We start from the raw sequence: 23,987 nt of genomic DNA, 5'->3' as shown, positions 1-23,987 counted from the left end.
CGTTTTGAGCAGGCTTTTTGGTTGTTTTTCTGCTGGATAATCTGACCCGGCTGGCCTGCATGCGCCAGGTACACTCTGACCGGGCTGTGTTGAATGTCTAGAGCAGGCCCTGAAGCCATAGCAACTTGTGCTGGGATTTCACCATTCAACAGCTTGCAAGGTCGAGGAATTGACCGCCACTATTCAGCCTGGTCTACACCACACAGCTATGAAGTGGCTTTTTCTGACCAGTGATTCCCTACTTTTTGGTCTTTTTTCTTTTCTGGCCGCACACACATCACACCACATACTCCGGCATGCACTGGCTGTAGGTAGCCACGCAGGAAAAATGAAAGAAAGGTCAGGAGGCACACACACTGTGTGGTCATTGACTCATTGTTGCATGACACCTCCCAAGCTTTTCACCCAAATTAATGAAGAACCGGTTAAACGTTCAGTCTTTGCCCGGGGTTTCCTGAGCCAATGATTTTCCACCTTAGTACCCTTCCCCATAGTATAGTAATACTCCCTACATCCTCCATATGTTGCCTGATGATTGCGTGAGCATGAAACTTAAAGTAGCAGCAAACAAGCCTTGATTGTCCTTGTTGTTCTGTTGTGTACATCCTCCATAAAAATAAAAAAATAAAAAACTGCAATCTACTGGATCGTCTCCATCAATGCATCAATTCAACAAAAGGTAATCTGTAATAAGGAAAGACATCTGTGATGGTATCCCATCAGTTCTTCAAGTCAAGGCATGTTGTCATTTCGAGTAAAGAAAACGAATTATATTCTCTGGGTGTACCATGGTGTACAGCATTTGTGCTAACGCCCTGAGTTGTACATAATTACACTGTGTACCCAGGCCAGAGCGGAGTGCTGGAAACCTTTTTTTTTTACAAGTCTTTGCATTGGTTGTAGAATGCTTTCAAGTCTCATGACAAAATTCCCACACCTGTGTGTCTAGACGAGACGTCTTCCTAAAATTTATGATAGATAGGAAGACGTCTAGATTATCATGTCCTGTGTCCTCTCCGAAGCAAACGGTTACCATCCCACCTGAGCGATTGAACGACTATTTTCACTCGATTGTCACAGATAAGGAAGCGAATTACAAGCTCCCAATGGGACCTGCTAAATCCGACGACCTTACTACGTTTTCAGCCGTTACAGTAGCAGAGGTGAAGCTTCGGATCGGTGACCTCCAAAGTAATAAAGCCCCTGGACCGGACGGCATTCTTCCGTGTCTACTTAAAATATCAAAAGACGTAATTGCTCTATCACTTGCTATCTTATTCAACACTTCCCTCTCGTCTGGTCAATTCCCATCCTTGTTCAAAATTGCAAACATTACACCAATTCTGAAGTCAACTCAAGGCCCCCGCGACTGCCCTTCTAACTACCGCCCAGTGTCTTTAACATCTATCCTAGCCAAGCTCCTGGAGGGGCTTGTGTTTTCTCGTATACATCTTTTTTTTAATGATCGTTGCCCATTCCATGTGGACCAGTTTGGCTTTCGGAAGCACCGTTCTACCGGACAGCTTCTCACCAAGGTTACGAACGACTGGCTTGTTTCGCGCGACGCTGGACTGCATACGGCGGTTGTCTGTATTGATTTGAAAAAAGCGTTCGATATGGTGAAGCATCAACAGCTTCTTCTTGCTCTCGCAGCTGTCGGTATTTCGGGAGTGGCCCTGGCCTGGTTCCGATCATACCTTTGTGCCAGACAACAGCGGGTGGTTACCCACACTGGAACATCTCCGTTGGTGGCAATCACTAGTGGCGTGCCACAGGGCACCATTCTGGTCCGGTGCTATTTAACATATATGTACGGAAGCTCCCATTGACAGCAGAGGCCTTTTCTTGCAAGCTCCCGATGTTCGCTGACGACATGACGTTGTATGCCAGCAGACGTACACAAGCTGAGGCCGTCGCTACCGTTACTGGTTCGTTATCTGCAATTTCTGTGGATCTAGACGAGCTTGGGCTGCGCATTAATACAACAAAGACTGTAACTTTGATGATTTCTAAGTCTTCTCAACCCCTCTCAACTCCAATCGTTTTTAACCAACAGCCTCTGACTCAAGTGTCTAGCACGAGAATCCTGGGAGTCATTGTAGACAGTGATGTTTCTTGGTCTGGTCACATAGACTTTATCGTTAGGAAGACTTGCACGAAAATTGGCGCTCTTCGACGGTGTTTTCGGCAACTAAGTTTGAAGGCAACACGGCAGTTTATCCTCTCGGTTATCCTGCCTGACTTATTATACTGCTGCTCTTGCTTTGCAATGAAGCTATCCGCCAAGGACCGACAGCGACTCTCGTCCGTTTATCGTCGTGCTGTACGCGCTGCTTGTGGCTCGAAACTACAAGAGGACGTCATGCCGCTGTTAGCTAGATTGTCGATTGATCCGTTTGAACATTACCTTATTCGTAGCATTGCTAAATTTATCCATGTTAATCATGTCGTTTTCCCTCTCCCAAATCTGACGGACCTTTTCCCTCAAGTTTCAACCGGCCCTAGGACAACAAGAAGCTCTTTTAATGCTGCTATTGCAATATCTAAATTCCGGACGACTGACGGTGTCAATTCCTTTTCAAATCGTGCTGCCCTGTTCTTTAATTCTTTGCCTGTGGAGTGGCGCACCCAGCACCGCACTACATTTGCTAAGCACCTTCAGACCATGCTAAAAGACGCAGCGTCTTTTCAGAAGTATTTTGATCTTCTTTTCAGCAAACTCCCTCATTGATCTGCACCGCCTGTATTGTATAACTGTGTTTACTGCGTCCCTAGTTTAAATTCGTTTTTAAAAACATCTCTTTAATTCTTGCACTATCCCATTATGACCATGCTTAAAGACGCAGCGTCTTTTCAGAAGTATTTAGATCTTCTTTTCAGCAAACGGCCTCATTGATCTGCATCGCTTGTATTGTATACCTGTGTTTACTGCTTACTGCTTACTGCTGCTTTATTGTTCCAAGTATCAGTTTAGTTTAGTTTAAATATCTCTTATTATTATTTTTTTTCTCACCCCACACCCCTCTACCCTGTTATCGGCCCTCTTAAGAGTTGTGTTCATCACTGTTGAGGCTTCCGATGGAAAATAAAAGAATACTACTACTACTACTACTACTACTACTACTACTACTACTACTACTGTGTTGCTTTTGGCCGTAAAAAAAGGCTGTTAACATAAAATCAGGTCCGGTTGTACCCTCGATCGTACCTTATTACCCTCCTCTCACATGCATCATGCATGCATGTAGATCTACATGTGCCACACGTACACCCGGTACCCGGCCGGTCACATCATGCATGGTCGATCGACCGGTACGTAGATCTACGCGGTCACCGTGCACGAAATTTGCAGCTTTTCAACCGCGCCTGATCTGGTTCAAATCCATGCGGCCGTTTTCTGATCAAGGCGAAAAGTGGACCAGATTTATTGCCGACTGCTAGCTGCAGACGTTTGACAAGTGGCTTGCATTGCTGTTGAAGGGGCATAGAACCAGCTGAGAAAGAAGACACGCGGACGTCCGGACAAGATGGCAGAACAGCTAAAGGTGCTGCTGGCTACGGTGTCCGTGGCCACCCTGTGTCTATTGCTGGCAGTTCACTGTAAGTGCTGTTCGTTTTTTCGATTCTTCACTTTAGCAAGAATTATTTTTTGGCAGATTGTCAGTTGCGCAACTGCATGCAGCAATGCCGCGTGCACAATACAATACTGATTATCGTGATGTCATCCGTACAAATTTACTGCACCAAAAGGGGTGCTTTCAAGAGACTCTTTGCAGATCTAACACGGTTCAGCACTCATTTCGTTCTGTATGTGTGTAGATAATCATTTTCTACTCACTTCATCATTTTGCACTGTTCCATGCGATCTGTTGGGTTGCAAAAGAGAAAACCACGCCTGTCCCAAGTTTTTGCTACGCTTGTCCCCTCCCTTTCTACACACGCATGCACGCACACACACACATGCACACACACGCACACACACACACGCACACACACACACGCACCCACATACACACCATGTCCGTGCTGTAGTACCCCCGGTCTGGCCATGGCCTGGACCTTATTTTGAAAAGGGTGACCCACCCACTTCCTGCAAAAGGTTGGATTTCACCTACTTCTAACACAGGCGTACTGTTACTGTTAGCGTGACGATCAACCCGATGTATACCTTATCTAGAGTGGGAATCAAAACAGGCATTCCCCCGATACCGTAAGTCGACAAATCTTCGGCCCATTCAAATTTCGGCTGCAACAAATTTTCGACCTGTACTGCTGCTGCCTGTATACACTGTCACACTGAATCTTGCAAAACAAAATTTCAGCCGCAACACATTTTCGGCCAAACATGACCAGGCCGAAAATAGCCGAAAATAAGTATGCGCTGAATATTTGTTGACTTTATATTAGGGCTCAAACGGTCACGGTTTTACCCCTGACGGTTAACTGCTAAGCTAACGGTCGGTTAACCGGTTATAACCTATAAGCCACGGCAATCCTGCGGACTCTTTTTTAACCGCATATTTGACTATACTCATTCAAAAAATGTACCCTATTCAGTACAACGCACACTCGTACATTCTCTTGCATGCTCATTCATACATACTCTCACACCAAGAGACCAGATATGACCGAGTTGACAGCCCAGAAATTGCGTACGCGTGCGACAGCCCGCGAAAGTGCACACTTTGCAACGACCTGATACTTGAAAAATTGATTGAAAAGTTACTGCGTAACCGTTATCTTTATCGGTTAACCATTAATTCTTCGTAACCGGTCTGCAACCGGTTAATCGGACTAATCGTTTGAGCCCTACTTTATATACAGTAATAGCAAGAGCCCATAACCCCCAAGAGTGTGCAACGCCACACAAATCTCTGTCATGACTCGTTTTCAACATTACGTCATTTTCATGTAGCTGCGCGTGCAGGCCGCGACATTCGCTACATGAAAATGACATAATGTTGAAACCGAGTCGTTTCAAGACCCTATCGCACGTTGCACACTCTGGGGGTTATGGACTCTTGGTCTTACCAAGAGTGTGCAACTAGGGTCTGGCTGCTGTAGGCTCACTGCGCGGCGGAATTCCAACATTACGTCATGCCGCGGGGGCACAGCTGTACAAAACTCTGCATTCCGCGGTGCTTGGAACCAGGGAGTAGTACAAGCGCAAGGAATGTGTACGTCGTTTTTGACGTTATGCTGGAATTCCGCCGCGCGGACCCCCATGTGCAGAGTTGCACACTCTTGGGGGTTATGTACTCTTGGCAATACCAAGAGTACATAACCCCCAAGAGTGTGCAACTCCAGCTATGGGGTCTGCGACGGCAGAACTTCACATCACGTGATGAAAACGTACACATTATTTGCACTCTGTGCATGATAGATACAGGGTTGTACGCAGCCCAGCTTCGGGTACAACTCTCTTGTGGTCCCTTTGCACTGTTTGCCAGCGTAACCTTTTGAACCATGTCACGTGATGTGAAGTCGCAGCACAGCATAGAGGTTGTGCAGGCAGTTGCACACTCTTGGGGGTTATGTACTCTTGGTTATACTAATGGACTCACTTTTCTGCCTCTGTGCATTTCATGTTTGTACATCCACTGACTGACTCCAGGCATACCAGCTTTTAACAAAGCCGAAGCATTGGATGTCGAGACACTGGATTACGATGGCCGCACAATCGCTCTCGGTCTGTGGAAGGTCTGCTTCCATGGTGCGAATGACAGTGCTCTCAATGAGTGTGTTACTTACAACAGCACTACCTTAACAGGTAAGGATTACTGCCCGAAGAGAAAAGCTAAAATGTGTGTGTGTGTGTGTGTGCGTGTGTGTGTGCGTGCGTGTGTGTCGTCAGTCATCATACATGTGATCTGCACCTTCCGAGAAAAGGCATCAAACTAACCTCTTCTCTCTTCGCCCATCTCTTTCTGTGCCTCAGGTTCGGTTGAAACAGCCCGTGCGTTCAGTGTCATGTCTTGTCTCTTCTTCATCGGTGGTTTGGTGCTGGGTCTTCTGCTGGAGAAGAATGAAGTCCATCGTCTAGCTTATCTGCTGCCTAAGCTGTTCTCTTTGCTTAGTGGTGAGTGGAGGGTCACAATCAAGTCCTGTTGGACCGGTTTTATTGATTTTTTTAAATAGTTGTAACGACTACGGCGATACATTTATTTGGAAGTTGGTTCCTGTCCACACTGGAGCCCCGAGCTTGGGGCAGGGGGATCTATGATGTGCGTGTGTGTACAGTCAACTTCGCTTATAACGACACTCGGCGGGGCATCAAAAAAGTGTCCTTATTCGCGAAGTGTCGTTATACCCGAAGTCTCAATATGGCCCAACTTCTGCGAAAACCAGGCTTAGGGTGAAAATCATTTTTTTTTGAGAAAAATGATGTTTTGTAAAAAGGTTGTGTCGCGTGGACGCTCGAGTGCAGTGAAGTGGAACCAAAGAGAATCTCGCTTGTTTGAAGAAGTACTAAAGTAGCAGTCATGGCAGGAAGGGTTTCAGCAGTCAGGGAAGTCAAAGGGCTTCCGGTAGAATATTTCCTGCTATTCCTCTAGTCACAACGAAGAGTTTTTGAGCTGATCGAACGGATTCCATCTCCTTCACTCAGGGATGGCGAAATGTTTGCGCTAACTGCTGCTTGTGGAAAATGGTGAAGAAATCGTCTCCAGTTAGAGTCGTGATGGCGATAGCGAGGAGAACCTGGACGACATCGATCCAGCCGACCGAAGTACGGAGGTACTAGCTGTTTCTGGGCTTCACGCGAAGGGAACACGCGCAGCAGAGCTCGTACGTTTGCAGCAAGTTCACAAGGAAAAAGGCTAGAAGCGCAGTGTGAAAACTGTTTTGAATTGAAGTCCTTGGCGATGAAGTGCTACTGAATGCCAAGCGAATGAGCGAGCAGATCGAGAGGCCTCCACTCGAGACTTTCCTCGCTCGCGCTGGACAGCTAGCTGCAAGGGATTGTACGCGTATACGGCGTGCCGAGATTTCACTTGCTGGTCAGCACCAAGCAGACACTGCAGCATGCCAGCACATTATGCGCATACTATGAACAGTGGAACGTTTGAAAGGCCGTGTTCTTGCTTGTTTTTGAATAGTTGTACTAGATTCACCCTTCAAAAGGTGCCATCTCAACTGGAGTCGGGTTTCATTGTGGTGTGTAGCGCCAGAACATGCCAGTACATGTATGCAGCCCCAGAATGTGCTGAGTAAGGAGCAAACAAAATTCCTGCAGAACTGTGCATGGCCACTACAGCCTGCAGCACCAAGGGGCCACAACAATTCTGCCCCCACATGCCTACCTTGTCACGTCACCTCAACAAAAATCATCCATGTGACCATGTCTCTTCCTTCACTCTGGTGGATCTCTCTTCATTTCTTTCCTGTGGAAACAATTTTGTGTTTTTTTTTGGATTTTTTAACACAATACCCTGGTGTGTTTGAGATACTTTTAATACCACTATGAGTCGACCCACACCTGTAATATTTTGTTTCCTGACCTCCCATGCCCAGTAGAAGCTGAAAATGGGAAAAAGTCATTTTGTGAAATTTCACCCTAAGCCTGGTTTTCGCAGATTCTGGGCCATATGTTTTACAGTTGGATGGGACTTTGCTCTGGGCATGGAAATGCTGTCGTTATTCGCGTACTGCCGTTATATCCGCAGTCGTTATTAGCGAAGTTGACTGTATGTGTGTGTCTGTGTGTGTGCGCGTGTGTGTGTGTGTGTGTGTGCGTGTGTGTGTGTGTGCGCGCGCGCGCGCGTGTGTGTGTGTGTGTGTGTGGATGCATGGATGGCCATGGTGGTGGAAGAGTGATGGGAAAATATGCCTAAGAGAGGAGTCTTGAAAACATTCTCTGTGTTATCATGCTAACTCAAGGTAATCCCTAATACCACATCACAGTGTAAAAATGCCTGAGATTATCATTAGGAGAATGAAACTTCACTAGTTTGAGGGAAAGAGACAAACGGGAAAATGAATGAAACTTGTTGCCCTTTCCCTGTATTGGTCAACTTCCAGCCCACGTTTGACGTACATGTATGACATACATACTGACCAACCACCAAAATCTCAATCCCTTGACAAGACATGCAGAATCCCTGGAATTCTCTCAAAATCCCTGGATGGCACAAAACTAAGTGAAAAAGAGCTGTACCCCGCCAAAAAAAACTTTCGACGGCGTACAGCACAGTTTTGACCGTGCAGTGCAGTTTGATCAGTCGGCGCCCACCTGGCGCGCCTGTTATTGCAGATCTTGCAGGCTAAGCTGGTCAGGTCTTGAAAGTGTCGTGCACAGTCGAAGTGCGACTGCACACTGTAGATCTACGGGACATTCAAGGCGGATCCATGGAGTTTTCAGGAACATTCTGTATCAGACAAAATGTGACTTTTCCGGGAGTTTACTTGAAATCCCCAGGACCACGGGAGTATTGTTGATTTCCCGGGAAAACCGGGAGGGTTGGCCGGTATGGACAACCCCCTCCCTCCCCCCCCCCCCCCCCCCCGTATCCCCGTTTTCAGGGCCATGTGGTATCGTTTCAATAATATATTCACTTCAGTAGTAAAGCTGTGTTCACAACTGGCACGTGTACGCGTGAAACCACGCGTTTGTGCGTATTTTTGCTGGCTTTTGGGGTGCCATGCGTACGGAAACGCGCCGAGATGGAACTTCCAACATGTTGGAATTTTCAGCGCGTATCAGGCGCGTACCAGCGTACATGCCAGTCACCTTGACTGGCGGGGTCAAAAATTAGTACTCGAAGGTGTCGCACGCACTAAACACGACTCGGATTGCTGTTTTTTTGTGAAAGCCTGAGCGCGCGTTTGGGCACGCATGAACCGCAAGCGTACTGCGTACACGCGCCAGTTGTGAACACAGCTTTAGTCATGCTCGATTGTAAGTCGCACCCCTTTGTTGGCCCTGTAGTTGAGTGTAAAAAGGTGTAAGATTTATATTCGGGGAAGTACGGTTGTTGTTGAACGGTCTGTGCTGGGATGACAGCTACGCCGTAGCTCAGTGGTTAGAACATCGCTGGCCTCAAGCGAAGGTCCCTGGTTCAAGTCTGTGGTGACAGTCGATTTTTTTCTTCGGATTTTCCCTCAAACCATGAATAACGGTAATTCTCGTGATTTGATGTCCTCTTTACCCTGGCCAGGCACGTCGATGGGAATCGCCGCCGGTGTCTTTCAGGACGTGGATGCCGATGCGTATAGCATGTTCTTGCCTGACTACATCACGTCCCCGTCCACCGGGTTCCTTGTGGCGTGTTCCGGTGTTGTCGGTGCTGTGCTATGTTCCATGCTGTCGCACTGGGTGCACGTGTCCTCAAGGCAGTCAAGAACGGAGTGTAAGGCCGGGAGTTAGTCTGCTCGATGTGTGTGTCTGTGGGGGAGGGGGGGGGGGGGGGGGGGTGTATGCGGTGTGTGTGTGTGGGGGGGGGGGGGGTGCTGTGTGTGCGCATGCTGTGTGTGTCTGGGGGTGTGCTGTGTGTATGTGTGTATGCATGTGTGCTGTGTGTTCAGGAGAGGGATGTTCTTTCCCTCACACTTCTTTCCAACCAGAGCGCACGTATTCATACGCACATACAAAATGCGTTCGAAAGCAAGTCAAGGGCTGCTTTTGGTTCCAGCATCACTCAATGCAAACATCATAGTACTGTAAAAGCCATTATTCTAACGAGGCGCATATACTGTAAATATACAAAATGTCGGCGCTGCAAAATTTCGGCACTTCACGATTTTTTGACATTTCGGCGGCGATTTATTTTCGGCGTGGAGTAGAGGGCATGGTATAGTGCGACAGATGCTGTGAAAAATTTCATCGGCGTTTTAATTTAGGCGTTTTGGGTCGGTGCCGAATATAGCCGAAATTAAATAGCTGCCGAAAATTTGTATATTTACAGTATAACGATTTCCCAAAATTGACTACCGTATTATCTCTAATATAAGCACGGTCCTTTATTTTTACAATGTACCTCCGCCCCGTGCTATTATTGGAGACGTTCCTTTATTGGAGACTGTTCCATTATTATTTCAACCTCATTTCAGAGGCATGTTGCCATGGCCAAATTCATGTCAGACACACACATTTCAGGGTTTTTTCGCCGGTACAGATAATGAATTTACACAGTGTGCTTATAATGGAGACTGAGCACTTTATTTTTTGAATGCCGCCCCAAGGTGTTCTATTATTGGAGACTGTGCTTATATTAGAGATAATACGGTAGTTTACGTGTACCAAAGGTAACGATTCTCACCCATTCTCAACGCTCAATAGGACAGTATAAGTATCGATTTCTGTATAACGATTTCTATTTTAACGACAGATTTCTCCTCGTTAACTCGTTAGAGTTAGTACTTCGTTATATATATTTATCACATGGCACGTGATTGTTGCCCGTACTCCAGCGAATCAGCACCTTTCGCGCCGCGGGCAATAATATGCGATATTGCCCGCAAAAAAATAGTTTATTTGCCCGCAAAAAAATAGTTTATTTCAGTGATCGCGTGACTATACGACGACTCTGTAGACTGTACGACTCTTACGACGAGTCGCAGTGTAGAGACGAAGATGGAATTCTTTTTGGAGATGGACATCCCGGCAATGGACATGGCCTCGGACGTCTGCCGTGTGGTGCTTGAAGGGATCATTTGTTCAGTCATGTTGGCAGCCTGACCGTCGGTAAGCTTGTGGATAAGATTCAGTTCTGCTCGAAGTGGTACTGTGATCACAAACAATTATTTGAAATAACACAAATTCAACTCAGCGTCGTGCGTTTTCAAATCCTCGCAAAGTCACTGCCTGTGTGTGGTCTTCATGTGCCACGCAAAACTCTTACCAGGCTCATCTGTCCTCTGCCTTCACCTTTGCTTGAACAACAAACACAACAATTCAGGAATGTTTTGCAATGAAAAATACAGCTATCTGGAGCTGAAAAAAAGAAGAAAAATTGTCCTCAGAATTACACACCAGGGAGTCGTCAAATACTTGCACTTGTTGCAGTACTGTATTTGACAACTTCCTGATACACATGTAAACATGAAGAAACTCTTTGTGGTAGCACTCTTAATTTTTCAACTGAAATTATGATTCTGCTGTATTTTATTGTCGTTGCCATGTCTATTGCTATGACGATGCGGTGCCGGCATTTTTTTTCTGTCTCCGTCTTTCAGTACTGTATACTCTCTGATGGCCTGTAGCAGACTTTTTGTTAGGGTGTAGGAGAAATATCTTCATTTTTCCTGTTTTGATAATGATAGCACATCAATATACATTGTGGTCATAATGTGTTGGCATTTGGGCTAATTTCAACAGCAGCCCAATGGTCTGCTCTGTGGGCCATGTGATAAATTTGTTATCGCATATGGTTGCTGCGGGCCTTATGGCATATTATTGCCCCTCGAGGTTAGCCCTCGGGCCTACGGCCCTCGGGCTAACCTCTCGGGGCAATAATATGCCATAAGGCCCTTGCAACCATGCGATAACATATACATATTATTATTATTATACGCATTCCCGCGTTGAAGTGTAGCAGCAGTATGCTGCGTCCACAGCTTCGCTTATGCAGAATGGCTTGGGTGAGAGGAGAGGGGAGAGAAAGCAACAAGGCAACCAACATCTATGAAATTGGTCACAATAACATGAAGAGAACCAACCTACATACATGTACGCATGATTGCACAAGAATGGAGACGACCAAATATAATGGCTATAATCATTGTGCCACAAAACCGGTACACAGGAGATCTGACGACAATGTAACGAAACATAAAACTCAGTTACTCAATACAGGTTCCACTAAATTACAAGAGAACAACGCTACAACGTTAGAATTGCCGCTAAATTATCGCAAGTGTAGAGAACGAGTCCAATACAAATGAAAACCATGAACAGACTGTCCCGAAGTTATTTTGGGAACAAATTGTACTACATGACTGTACTTGCTGATACTGACGCTGACGGAACACGAATTTGAGTTGAATACTCACGAAGTCTTGTACATGCACATCATTATGCGCCGGTGTTGTGGAGTAAGCAGGTACGTCAGTCACCAATCCAGCTTCAGCTCCACGCTCGCTTCAGCAGAATGTTGCCCGCGTTTGCTTTGCCTCCACACGGATAGACGACCAGCGCAGAGTCCCGCAGCTCCGTGGCCGTAAGGTCTTGATATTCGCCGTTAGCGCCGTCAAGTCTCAGTCCACCTCTCACACCAAGCCGCCCTATAAAAATCTTTCTCTCTCCATTGGAGTGCTCCCCAGTTGCGCGAGGAGACTAGAGAAATTCCTCCGGTGAGCGAGGAAGAAGAGCGGAGTTACCCAACTCAACCTAACATATATATATATATGGCTTTTACAGTAATTGGTTTGATTCTTTCACCATGGATAGGAAAGAGGACAACATGTTACGAGTTCTGACTAACTGTCCTCCAAAGTAACCAGATCATAATTACACAGTCAGTGAGTTGCGACAAAATGGCATAACAACTGACTGGAGACTTCCAGTAGTCCCGAGACATTTCTGACTGTATATTATGAGCTGGTTCCCTTGGTGGACAGCTAGACATTTTGCCCTTCTCAGGTGTGTCGGATGGTATTTTAGTGTGGTACGGTCAGCCATCTGAACTGTACAATTTACGCGTGGAGGAGTTTTGGCTGAGCCGAAAATTTTGGAATTTTAGATCCCAGATCAGTGTGTTTTATTGATTCACGGGGTACCTGGGGCGAAGAGTGGTACGGTCAATACCGTAGTGACCGTACCGTGTCCGACGCCCCTGCCATCTTCTTCATACCCATGATCTTATTGGCTCGCCATCCGAGTTAAGATTATTATTTTCACCCCTAGTTTTTTTATGCGCATTCCATGTCATCAAAGTGTTACGGTGCTCACACAGTAATGACAGGAAACTCTGAGTAGCGGCAGAAAAAAGACTTGGTTGCGTGATTGCCGTGTGAGGACTGTATTTCTGGCTCTGTCCACTGGACATAGAGCGCTCTACTCAGCCTGAGGTTCTTAAAAGGGTCAAAAAAGCATTCTTTCTAGACCAAAGAGTGGTATATTTGATAAAATTTAATCTCGATAGAAATATTTACGATACTTCTCCAGACGTTTCGTTGTTCTGAACAACATCGTCAGTGGATAAAGAATACTTTGTCTAGAAAGAATACTTTTTTGATATTACAATGAGAGTGGATAATCAACGGCTTGTCCACCAACTCTTTAAAAGGGTCGTCGCAAAAGTGTTTTTGTCGTCCCTGAAACGAACATCGTTCGTTTGGGGGAGGGGGGTGCGAGCCAAAATCACAAGTCGACCGACACTGTAACAATATGTACATGTACATGCATGCGATTTTCGTCATCCAGCATGGCAAGCTGCGTTTGTTTCAGAGGGAGGGGAGGGGGTCCGAGTACGAAACGAACGACAAGAAACTTTTGCGACGACCCCTTAGACAACTGTCATCATAATGTTATGCGGTATCTGCTTGCAGCACAGACAGATGGTGTGCTTGTGTTTCTGTGTTATGGATGCTGTCTTTGTGCTTTACTTCTGCGCTCTTTTCACCTCCACAGACCAAACTATTCACGGCTAATCTCTTGCGTTCTTCACCCGCGACGAAGAAGAGGGGTCCGAAGCAATGCTTGCTGCCGCTGGTGAAGTTCCGACAGCGCCCCCCGTGCTCGATGCTGTGACCAACGTGTTTCGGACATACCTGTAACACAGCTGACTGCTGTGTCAACTTCCGACACTTGCCGAGCCAGCTCTCGTTGACTGGGCTACTTGCAGAGGTATTGCCGCAAACTTAAATTATTTTTAATTCATTTCTCCGCAGACTGAGCCAGCTCTCGTTCAGTGGGCTAATTGCAGAAGTATCGGCGCAAACTTGAAATTATATATTTTATTCGTTTCTCCGCAGATTGAGCGTAGTTTGTTTACGCGCTCTGAGGGCTCATGTTTTTCAGACAATATGACGACTTGAATTTTTTAATTTTATCTGTATGTGTGTTTTTTATATTGTAGTTTTTGCGTCCAACACTACGTTTTGCGTTGTTGTGTCCCGATGTGACATTAGAGGTTTTGCGATGAGCGCATTATGCACTGCAGTTGTGAGACACAGATGTGTTAGTATAATAGTTATATGAAGACGAAGAATGTAAGTTAGTGAGTCCAGAGATCCTGCATGAAAAGCCTGGGTGTGAGCACACATTCTCTCTCTCTCTCTCTCTCTCTCTCTCTCTCTCTCTCTCTCTCTCTCTCTCTCTCTCTCTCTCTCTCTCTCTCTCTCTCTCTCTCTCTCTCACAGGCAGATTTGAAGTCTGTTCTTTGACTCTCATTGCTGGTGACATGCTGCTTGAACAGGCTTATCATCTTCCGCCATTGCGTGCCTGTACTGCTTGTGAGTGTTGTGCTGTGGAATTACCCAAGAGCTGCTTCCTACTTCAGTGCCTCGCCTCGGTTGGCTTTGTATTGTGTTTGGTGTGCGCGTGTGTGTGTGTGTGTGTGTATGTGTGTGGTGGGGATCTGGCATGTGTTGTGTGGGTGGTGGGGGGGGGGGGCATGTGTTGTTTGTGTATGTGTGTGTATGGGGGTGGGGGGTGGGGTGGCATGTGTTGTTTGTGTATGGGGGGGGGGGGTGCTGGCGTGTGTTCCTCACTACCGTACAACAGCCGGACCAAACTGCAGTGAAGCCCGGCCAAACGGAAAACGTTTCCGACGCCCATGTTTTAAATTCCATCTTTGTCCTAATTGGTTGTCTTCTAAAGGCTGGAGCTGTTACAGCTGTGCTAGGTGAATGCAAGGACCGTTCAGGACTGAGTCTGAGGTGGGCTCCTACTCCTACTCCCAGTCTGGGCATGCCATGACATTGGGACTACTGGGTAACCGGGCAAGTGTGTGAATGACTGATTGCCCCCATTTCGAGCCAGATCCTGCGACACTACACTCTACAGCACTGCCACATGCAGGTATACCAGTCATGTCAACAGAAAGTCATGTAGATCTACTGACTGCGTGATCTGGTGACAGTTGCCGAGTTGGCTTTCTGCAGCTATCAACGGCCAATCTTTCTATGGAATTTCTAAACATTCTTTTTCTCTTTCTACAAAGTGCAAACAGCAGCTTTCCTCTCTTTCTCGGCTACTGATAGAAGTACTACGTGCAGTATGCCTATGTCTTCGTTGGTAGCGGGGATCCATCGTAGCCTATCCGAAACGCTCTGTGTGTTGTGACCACGCAGCTACCGGTGTCCACCGTCGTGTTACTTTCCCCCGGCCCCGGAGCTCCGGCCTCCGGTCGAACACGGTTGACCCACACTAAAACAGCCACAATGCTGCTGAGCGGTCGTTCTGCACGTCGACAAGCTTCGGAACGGCTTCTGGAGCTTGTCTTCTGCGCTATGCTACTGGTGCTCATTACGTCGCTTACTAGCCATGTGGCTTGCCTTGGCCCTGAAGCAGACCTTCTGAATGAGAGGAGGGATCGTGGAGAAGTGACAGCGAGGAGTAGAAATTTTGACCTCGATAGCTTTACCAATGTGGCAGGTATGAATGGAAGAATGAATGATCGGATGGAAATGGCGGAGGGCGTTCAGAGCGACGAGAGACACGTGTGAGTTTGTAAGTCCAGAGCAGTGCTTGTGTTTGTGTGTGTGTGTGTGTGTGTGTGTGTGTGTGTGTGTGCGTGTGTGTGTGCGTGTGTGTGTGTGTTCGTGTGTGTGTGCGTGTGTGTGTGTGTGTGTGTGTGTGTGTGTGTGTGCGCGCGCGTGTGCGTGGATTAGACAGTTATCTGGCGCAAGTCTTGATCTGTCTCATTCAGATCTTGTTCGCTATCGTTGCTATAAGAGAAAATCTGGGGGTGCATATCAAGTGCATTTGCAGATTTGCGTGCTTCTCTTGCGACGGGCGTATACATGGTTCATGGTGTGTGTTTGTGTGTACGTGTTTTGTGTGTGCTTCAAAAAGCACAGTAGGGTGGCGGTCAATTCTTCAGCCTTACAAGTTGTTGACCGGTAGTGCAATTCCAGCGTTGCACATGTTTCACATCACAAGGCTTATTTAGGCTGTAGCATCACTACCATTGCCTCTGGCAATGGGCATCTGAGGTCTAAGGTGAAAGCGCATAGCTCGCATGGAGCATGGAGGGGGGGGGGGGGGGCTAACAATTTCGACCTAGGTTCAGTATGCACATAATAACCATGAATGACATGCACCAGCCTACACATATACGGCCGTGCACCCCCCTAGAAGGGAGGACCGGCTACACCCCTGAAGGTATATGTGGCATGGATGGTGGGGGTCACAATCTTAGGATGTTACTCCCGACGCTCAAAAGTCGTGTCCACTGAGACGAAACAAGTTGTCTTTGTGTTCTCCGTTCACAACAATAACACACGCAGAAGTCTCTGCTGTGAGCACGGTGGCTCGGCAATGGCGAAAATTACAGTCAGAGCAGAGTTAGCTAGATCCTCTCCTGGTTTCTGCTCTTGATGTTGAGTGTGAAGTTATGGCGAAACCTAAAGCGAATGCATGTGAAGCTATTCTTGTCCTCCCTTGGGCGCAGGGCCGAACCATGTACGCCTCCATATTCTGCAATTGCTGGGCCACACTTGGGGTCAGCAGATCAGGATTGCTATCGCAAGCTGAACAGTTCACTGATCGCGGAAGAACTTCCGAATCATGGCCTGGGGTCAAGACACACATTTTTGTTAGTGTTCTGTTCTCGTGTCGGCTGCAAAAATGCTACGTTTCTCTGCTGGTGGAGTAAGCATGGGCACTGTAGAAAGTCCCCATGGTAATTACCGTATTTTCCAGAGCACGAGCCACACTGAAGTATAGCACCCCACGTTTTTTTTTTTTTTTTGCCACGAAATGCAGATATCTAGCGTATTCAATCTGCGAACAGAACTGTTTTGTTCTTTGTGGACTCATCAACGCAGCACAGAGGAAATGAGGGCGAACCTGGTAGCAATGAAAAATAAATCAACCAGGCCCGAACCTACCTTGCCGGAGTGCTCAAACTGACCTGTTTATATCTATTTTTTAATTCCCGTAGCTATGCAGAAGACGTTACTTCAGTAACGTCTGGCGCTAGCCAGGGTCCACACAGCTTTAATTTGGTATTTGTGTGTTTGTTTGTGTGTTTGTGTCACGCCTGGCGCTATCCCGTATCTGTCCCGTACCGTACCGTACCATCAAACACAGCTGGCAGCAATATTCAAATAGGGCTTTTAGTCTAGGAGCCAGGGGGTCATCAGAAATGAGCTGTGTGACACCCTGTCCAGGAAGGATTTTTTGACGGATTTGGAATGGCATAACAACCAGTAACTGATCCCTGAAAACCAGAATGTGCCAAAGTTGTCCGTTCAAGAGTTATGGCCGATTTACTAAAATTGCCATGGTTACCATAGCAACTTACATGTAAATTGCCTCTTTTTAGCTGAAGAGACATGCAATATGGGTCAAATAGATAATGAATGGCTGTCAAAGTCATAAGTGAAGATAAAAGTTCCCAAAACTGCCTTCAAAATATTATAAATGTCATCAAAAGTGAATTATTTAATTAATACTGGTGTGGTTTGTACATGTACAAGGTACAGTGTACATTTATTTGGTATCATTATTACATTGTATGTAGAGGTAGTATCACAGTTACTTATCAGTGGGAAATTTCTGTATGGTCACCAGGAGCAGAGCTTAACACTGGCACATAGAAGTACAAAACAAGAATTTACAGAAAAGAAAAAGGACCATCGAACTACAAGCTACGCTATAATCCACTAACACCACTAGTTACTGAACAATCAGCTCATGCGATAACATTGCACGACACTGACCGACGGTACTGACGTTCTACAACTAACTGGCTAACAGCTCTAGCAGTGGCTAGCACATCTTGGATGCGCACTACACTAGCCTTCCAACTTGGAAGGTTCTAAGTTATATGTATATGATAACATATGAGGGGAAGGTGATTGTTTAGTAACTGGTGGTGTTCGTGGATATTCTAGCATAGCTTGCAGTTCAATGGTCCTTTTTCCTTTCTATAAATTTATCCTTGGCTCTCCATCCAAAAAAGAACTGTTCAGTACGCTTCACCAACAAGGAATGAATCTGCCCCAGACCTTGGTGCAGAAGGGTGAGTCGTCAGGCAACGCTGTTGCGGCTCTTCGCTAGTCCTTTTCTCTATCCTCCAGCGACTACATCTGTCAACGAGGCACAATAACAGCCCTTCTTCATGACTCCAGTGGGCTATCCATGAGTCGTCCCCCTTCCAAGACTCCCATAACTACATGTATAGCCGTATAGCCACAGCCACCTTCCAGGCAGCTCTTTCAGGAGACTCAGCCTGGTATGATGGTATCCCAGATCCCGCTGCCCATTGATGGTATGCTACAACCTCTCCATCCGATGGCCATCAAAGATTTCAGGTCCAGAGCTTTTGCTGCAGCTTGACACATAGTCGCTGGAGGATAGAGAAAAGGACTAGCGAAGAGCTGCAACAGCTTTGCCTGACGACTCACCCTTCTGCACGGTCACTGCACCTACATGTAGGGCAGATTCATTCCTTGTTTGTGAAGCATACTGAACAGTTCTAATTTCGTACTTCAGTGTGCCAGTGTCAAGCGCTGCTCCTGGTGACCATACAGAAATTTCCCACTGATAAGTAACTGTGATACTACCTCTACATACAATGTAATAATGATACCAAATACATGTACAATGTACATTGTACATATACAAACCACACCAGTATTAAATAATTCACTTTTGATGACATTTATAATTATTTTGAAGGCAGTTTTGGGAACTTTTATCTTCACTTATGACTTTGACAGCCATTCATTATCTATTTGACCCATATTGCATGTCTTTTGAGCTAAAAAGAGGCAATTTACATGTAAGTTGCTATGGTAACCATGGCAATTTTAGTAAATCGGCCATAACTCTTGAATGGACAACTTTGGCACGTTCTGGTTTTCAGGGATCAGTTACTGGTTGATATGCCATTCCAAATCCGTCAAAAAATCTTTCCTGGGCAAGGTGTCACACTAACTCCTTATTCCTTGGACTTTTGCTGACTTGGCTCCTAGACTATTTCAAACGCAAGATCATAACGTGAAGCAACTTGGAAGAATGGGTATGAATGCGAAGTGCATGGGGGAATGCATGTAGGGCGATAGTGCGGGTTCGAATCCCAGGATATGCCTGAAAAAAAAATAGGAGAATTGAACAATTTATAACATCCCTATGCTTTTTTGCCGTCATCAAGGCGGTAGACGGTGTCGTATTACCCTCGATCGTACCTGTCCCGTACCTATCCCGTACCGTACCGTACCATCAAAGACGGCTGGCCACAATGCATATTCAAATAGGGCTTTCAAATGCATGCAAGATCATCACGTGAAGCAACTTGGAAGAATTAGTATGTATGCGAAGTGTATCGGGGGATGCATGCAGGGCGCGCGATAGTGCGGGTTCGAATCCCAGGTTATGTCTTAAAAAAAAGGAATTTTTTTAAGAATTTATAACATCCCTATGCTTTTTTTTGTCTAGGTCATCAAGGCAAAAAAGCATAGCGTAGGGTCCTGAGCTTCCAAGCTCTCTCGTTTGATTTTTGGAGTATTGGCCGCATCCCCCTTTTTTGGGTGAAATTTGAGTGGTCAAAGTGTGGCTTATACACCGGAAAATGCGGTATTCCTAGCTCTCACATGACCCCGTGGCAAAGCTTCAGAAATTGTCTTCCTTTCCAGGTTCAATATCACCGACTATGGTGCTGTGGGAGATGGTGTGACAAACTGCACACAAGCATTCCAGGCGGCCATCCGAGCAGCTTCCAAGGCCGTCAATCACTCAACAGTCTACGTACCTGCTGGGAAGTTTCTCACTTCACCACTACGACTGGACGACTGCAAGAATACCTGGCTGGTGATTGAGGTATGGGTTGCTAGCATAATAGATTTAGCTGCAGGGCTTTGATTTCTCTTTCACTCATGCACACAGGCACACACAGGCACACACTTGTACTTGTACTTGTACTTGCTCACCGCCCAAACTGGTCACGTTGGTCTCCCTGGGAGACGTGAGAGAATGATTCAATAGAATCTTGGAAAGATGACTCAATTGACTACTGAAGTGCCCAACGACCGAAACCCCTAAAACCCCCAAACTCTGGTTGGACTTGAAAATGACCCCACCTATCGGCTCACCACACCTCAGTAAGTGGGCGAGGACAAGATGCAGAAAACGGATTGACTTTATCAGGGTATCCATCCCGGGATCCAACTCCAGATACCCCTGCTCCCCCCCCCCCCCCCCCCGAACACACACAGACACATCCTGTCCTGTCTTCTCTGGGTGTGTGGGGGTTGTAGCAGGATGTGGGGGCATGCACCTATGGACATGACATCGATTCAACATAATTCTTGACATTTTGGCCTACATCGGTATCCCGGTATCCATCTGTCCATTCGTCCGTTTGTCTGTGTGTTTTGAATGGTCCAGGGCACGGTACTTGCACCAAGTGAGACGGCTGATTGGCATGGCAAGAACCACTTGATCAAGTTCACGGAGCCCACGAACTGCAGTGTGCTTGGTGTGAGCGGGACGGCATCCATCGACGGGGTCGGTGCTGTCTGGTGGGCCAGTGAGGCTGCAGGGAATAGCTCCCGACCGGATCTACTGATATTCAAAGGTATTCACTCACCGTGTAGCGCAACAGTGTACAGTCAGACCTCGCTTATCCGGTTATCTTCTATCCCGATACCTCACCATCTGGAAGAAAATCGTTGGTTATCGATTTATAGCGTATGTGATCATGTACACATACATTATGTGTGTTCGATTATCCGGTTCCCTCGCCTATCCGGATATTTTTTTGTGGAAAACAGATGTGTGCGGTTAATTAAGCGAGGTCTGACTGTATTTAGCAAGAGTACCTAACTCCCATTGGCCTTCCGAATATAGGATTGTTTGTTCGTTCCCCAGTTTGAGGGAAGACAATTTCATGGATCATGATCATCCCACTTGATTGCACACAAAACTGTGCTGTGCCCGATTGGTTGACCTCACATCTCGCCGGTATGCACACAACAGAGCTGGTAGCGCCTGGCATGGATGTCACTTGGAATTCCGAGAATGAGCAGGGGAGTCAGAACCGGTGAGGCAGGTCCGGCCAAAGCCGCACCAATACTTTCATCTCGTGACTTTTAAAGCAATGAAATATCGGCTACCGTATTTCCCCGATTTATAAGTCGCACCTTTTTACACTAAAACTCAAGGGTAAAAAGGGGGGTGCGACTTGCAATCAAGCATGACTTACTACTGAAGTGAATATATCGCAACAATATCGCTCAAACCTGAAAATGGGGGTGCGACTTATAATCGAGTGCGATTTATAATCGGGGAAATACGGTATTTGGGCCCAATTTCCCTCACATTTTCCCGGGGGGGGGGGGGGGGGGACCCCACCTACTCGTGCGGCTGCACCAATGTTGAAAACCTTCCAACGCCCGTGATAAGTCGTGACAACCACCCGGAGGGACACTGTACATGTACACTATAGAGTGCTGTGAGATACTCTGGAATCTTGATCTTGCAGTGTTATACCATGTGTTGAGTTCGAAACAGGACGACTGACGACATATCCAGACATTACAACGGGAACAGGTTAGTGGGAACGACATTTATTATACTAGTAGACGACGAGACAAGAGACCAAGACGAACGAAACGACTACATTGAAGAGTGAGAAAAGAGAGGAAGAGATCAAGTCTGAACGGCAAGATAAAGGGCCTGGGGAGCTATGGCAAATATGGGCGCGCAAGTAGCTACCCAGGCCAACGGAACAAAAGGAGACAAAAGGTGAGTACGCAAGTGCATGCAGGCCAGCTAGAAAAGGTACGGGAGGAGGTACTTAACATACCACCCCTCCATGAAAAAAAATCCCGCGTCCTCGCGGAGAGAAAAAAAGAGAAAAAGATTTTAAAAAATGACTGGAGGAGAAAAAACACACACACGCACACACATATTGCACGCGTGCACGGATCTCACGAAAGTGTTTACTAGAAATGCACTACAGATCATTCCTGTACTACTTATAGTGTGTAATAACTATTGAAGTTTGACGAGGAACGTGAATTACTAGTATTTTGCACGGCTAATACAGCCTAGTTACACTTTTGCTAAACATCCAAAAATTAGAGCGTGGCTCACCATGATCGGACCCCTAACTTGGTAATGTTTTACGAACACACGCGCACACACTACAAAAAAATTCAGGAAAATAAATTTGACGAAGAAGCATACAAAAAAAAGAAAGAGAGAAAGGTAGCTGACCTGCATGGCTTGAACGAGACGAGGTGGACATAGACGAGACGAGGTTGGCGTAGGAGAGACGAGGTTGATAGAGACGAGACGAGGTTGGCGTAGGAGAGACGAGACTGACATGGACGAGACGAGGTTGACATAGACGAGACGAATGGCGGTTGAGGACGGCTGGGCATGGGATGATCTCAGGGTCGTGGGTCGATCAATAATCGGGCGCCAATGTTGAATTCGAAACAGGACGACTGACGACACATTATCCAGACATTACAACGGGAACAGGTAGGTTGGGGGAACGACATTTATTATAGACGACGAGACCAGAGACCAAGACGAACGAAACGACTACATGGTGATTATTGACGAGTGAGAAAAGAGAGGAAGAGATCAAGTCTGAACGGCAAGATAAAGGGCCTGGGGAGCTATGGCAAATATGGGCGCGCAAGTAGCTACCCAGGCCAACGGAACAAAAGGAGACAAAAGGTGAGTACGCAAGTGCATGCAGGCCAGCTAGAAAAGGTACGGGAGGAGGTACTTAACACATGTGCACAACAAACGTCTGTCACCGGCCCTACATTTTCCATTTTCTTTGACGATTTGCTCGATCTGTGAGCAATATAAAGCAATTTCACCTCCACCAAGCGCGCTCTCACGGTAGCTGACCTCATGACACCAGCAACATGACTCCAAGTTGTTGATACTGACAAATAATGTTTTTCCTCCATACAGCGCTGTTTCGACCACCATAGGTCTCATCAGTAAAGGTAGAGAATAATAAATGGCTAGAATTAGTTTGAGAGCACAGTTTTATACACAGAGAAACACTCAATCTGCGGACAGCATGCTGTTTCGTTCTTTGTGAACTCATCAGCGCAGCACAGATGAAATGAGGCCGAACCTGATAGCAGTGAAAATACAATTTTCCAATCAGGCCCGAACGTACCTTGCCAGAGTGCTCAGACTGACAAGTCAGTGAGCTATGCGTAATGCAAACAGCAAAGGCACTACCCCACATGAAAGGCACTACCCCACATGAGAGTGCCCAACTACTACAAGAGCAGGAGCGAAAATACTCAATCTGCGGACAGCATGCTGTTTCGTTCTTACACAGAGAAACATATACATGTACTGTAAAACCGAAAAATTTCGGCGGGGTTTTATTCTCGGCAACTTCGGTACAGGTAATTTTTACCTGAAATAAAAACGCGACCTAAAATTCAACAATGCCACTGCCACACAGTGTGGAAAATGCATTTTTGGATCTGGAAAACTGGTTTACGGAAATTTTCGCGCTACCGAACCATTGATTTTTGGGAAATACCGAAAATATTACACCACCAATAATTCACGGTTTTACAATAATTCCCCTCTGTGAGCAACACAGCACAAGAACCGCTGTGGCAAGCCGTTGACGTGCTTTTGCCCCCCCCCCCCCACGGCCTAATTATCTTTTCTTTCTCCGTGCCATGTTGTTGTGTTCCCATTCAGGAGGTATGCATGGTTACCCACAGCCCAGCGTATTCAACATCAGCTTGGTGAATGCACCCGGTGCACACATCAAAATACAGGACACCGTTATGTACGCAGGTAAGCTAGGGACAACCGCCGCCCACCGGCTATACCTAAAAGGGTGGGGGGGGGGGGGCGGAGCGTTTGAATTCTGAACATGGCT

General features: G+C 46.6%; 2 protein-coding genes across 2 annotated transcripts in view; both read left to right on the top strand.

Annotated features, from left to right (window-relative positions):
- Positions 1 to 3,429: 3,429 nt before the first annotated feature.
- Positions 3,430 to 14,424, top strand: LOC135826009 (uncharacterized). Its single transcript, XM_065338643.1, has 5 exons — positions 3,430 to 3,600; positions 5,615 to 5,770; positions 5,939 to 6,079; positions 9,156 to 9,347; positions 13,568 to 14,424. Exons 1-5 carry the CDS (start codon positions 3,528 to 3,530, stop codon positions 13,585 to 13,587), a joined length of 582 nt encoding a protein of 193 aa, XP_065194715.1. The 5' UTR covers positions 3,430 to 3,527; the 3' UTR covers positions 13,588 to 14,424.
- Positions 14,425 to 15,103: 679 nt separating this feature from the next.
- The window catches only part of LOC135826773 (heterogeneous nuclear ribonucleoprotein A3 homolog 2-like), a 24,031-nt gene continuing 15,147 nt past the window's right edge, over positions 15,104 to 23,987 (top strand). The window contains exons 1-4 of the mRNA XM_065339379.1: positions 15,104 to 15,602; positions 19,744 to 19,927; positions 20,495 to 20,684; positions 23,804 to 23,902. Coding sequence (XP_065195451.1) covers positions 15,322 to 15,602; positions 19,744 to 19,927; positions 20,495 to 20,684; positions 23,804 to 23,902 — 754 coding nt within the window. The 5' untranslated portion in view covers positions 15,104 to 15,321. The remainder of the gene's footprint in view (positions 15,603 to 19,743; positions 19,928 to 20,494; positions 20,685 to 23,803; positions 23,903 to 23,987) is intronic.

The sequence above is a fragment of the Sycon ciliatum genome, chromosome 10 (assembly GCF_964019385.1).
Source record: "Sycon ciliatum chromosome 10, ocSycCili1.1, whole genome shotgun sequence".
NCBI lineage: Eukaryota > Metazoa > Porifera > Calcarea > Leucosolenida > Sycettidae > Sycon > Sycon ciliatum.
The sequence above is the reverse complement of the archived record's forward strand: the minus strand, read 5'-3'. Positions and strand labels throughout refer to the sequence as shown.

What these genes read in the sequence shown, in the direction of transcription:
- LOC135826009 (XM_065338643.1), top strand. Translation starts at nt 3,528, where the DNA reads ATGGCAGAACAGCTAAAGGTGCTGCTGGCTACGGTGTCCGTGGCCACC. An exon ending in CAACAGCACTACCTTAACAG is followed by an intron (nt 5,771 to 5,938) that starts GTAAGGATTACT and finishes TCTGTGCCTCAG; the next exon opens with GTTCGGTTGAAACAGCCCGT. An exon ending in AAGGCAGTCAAGAACGGAGT is followed by an intron (nt 9,348 to 13,567) that starts GTAAGGCCGGGA and finishes TCACCTCCACAG; the next exon opens with ACCAAACTATTCACGGCTAA.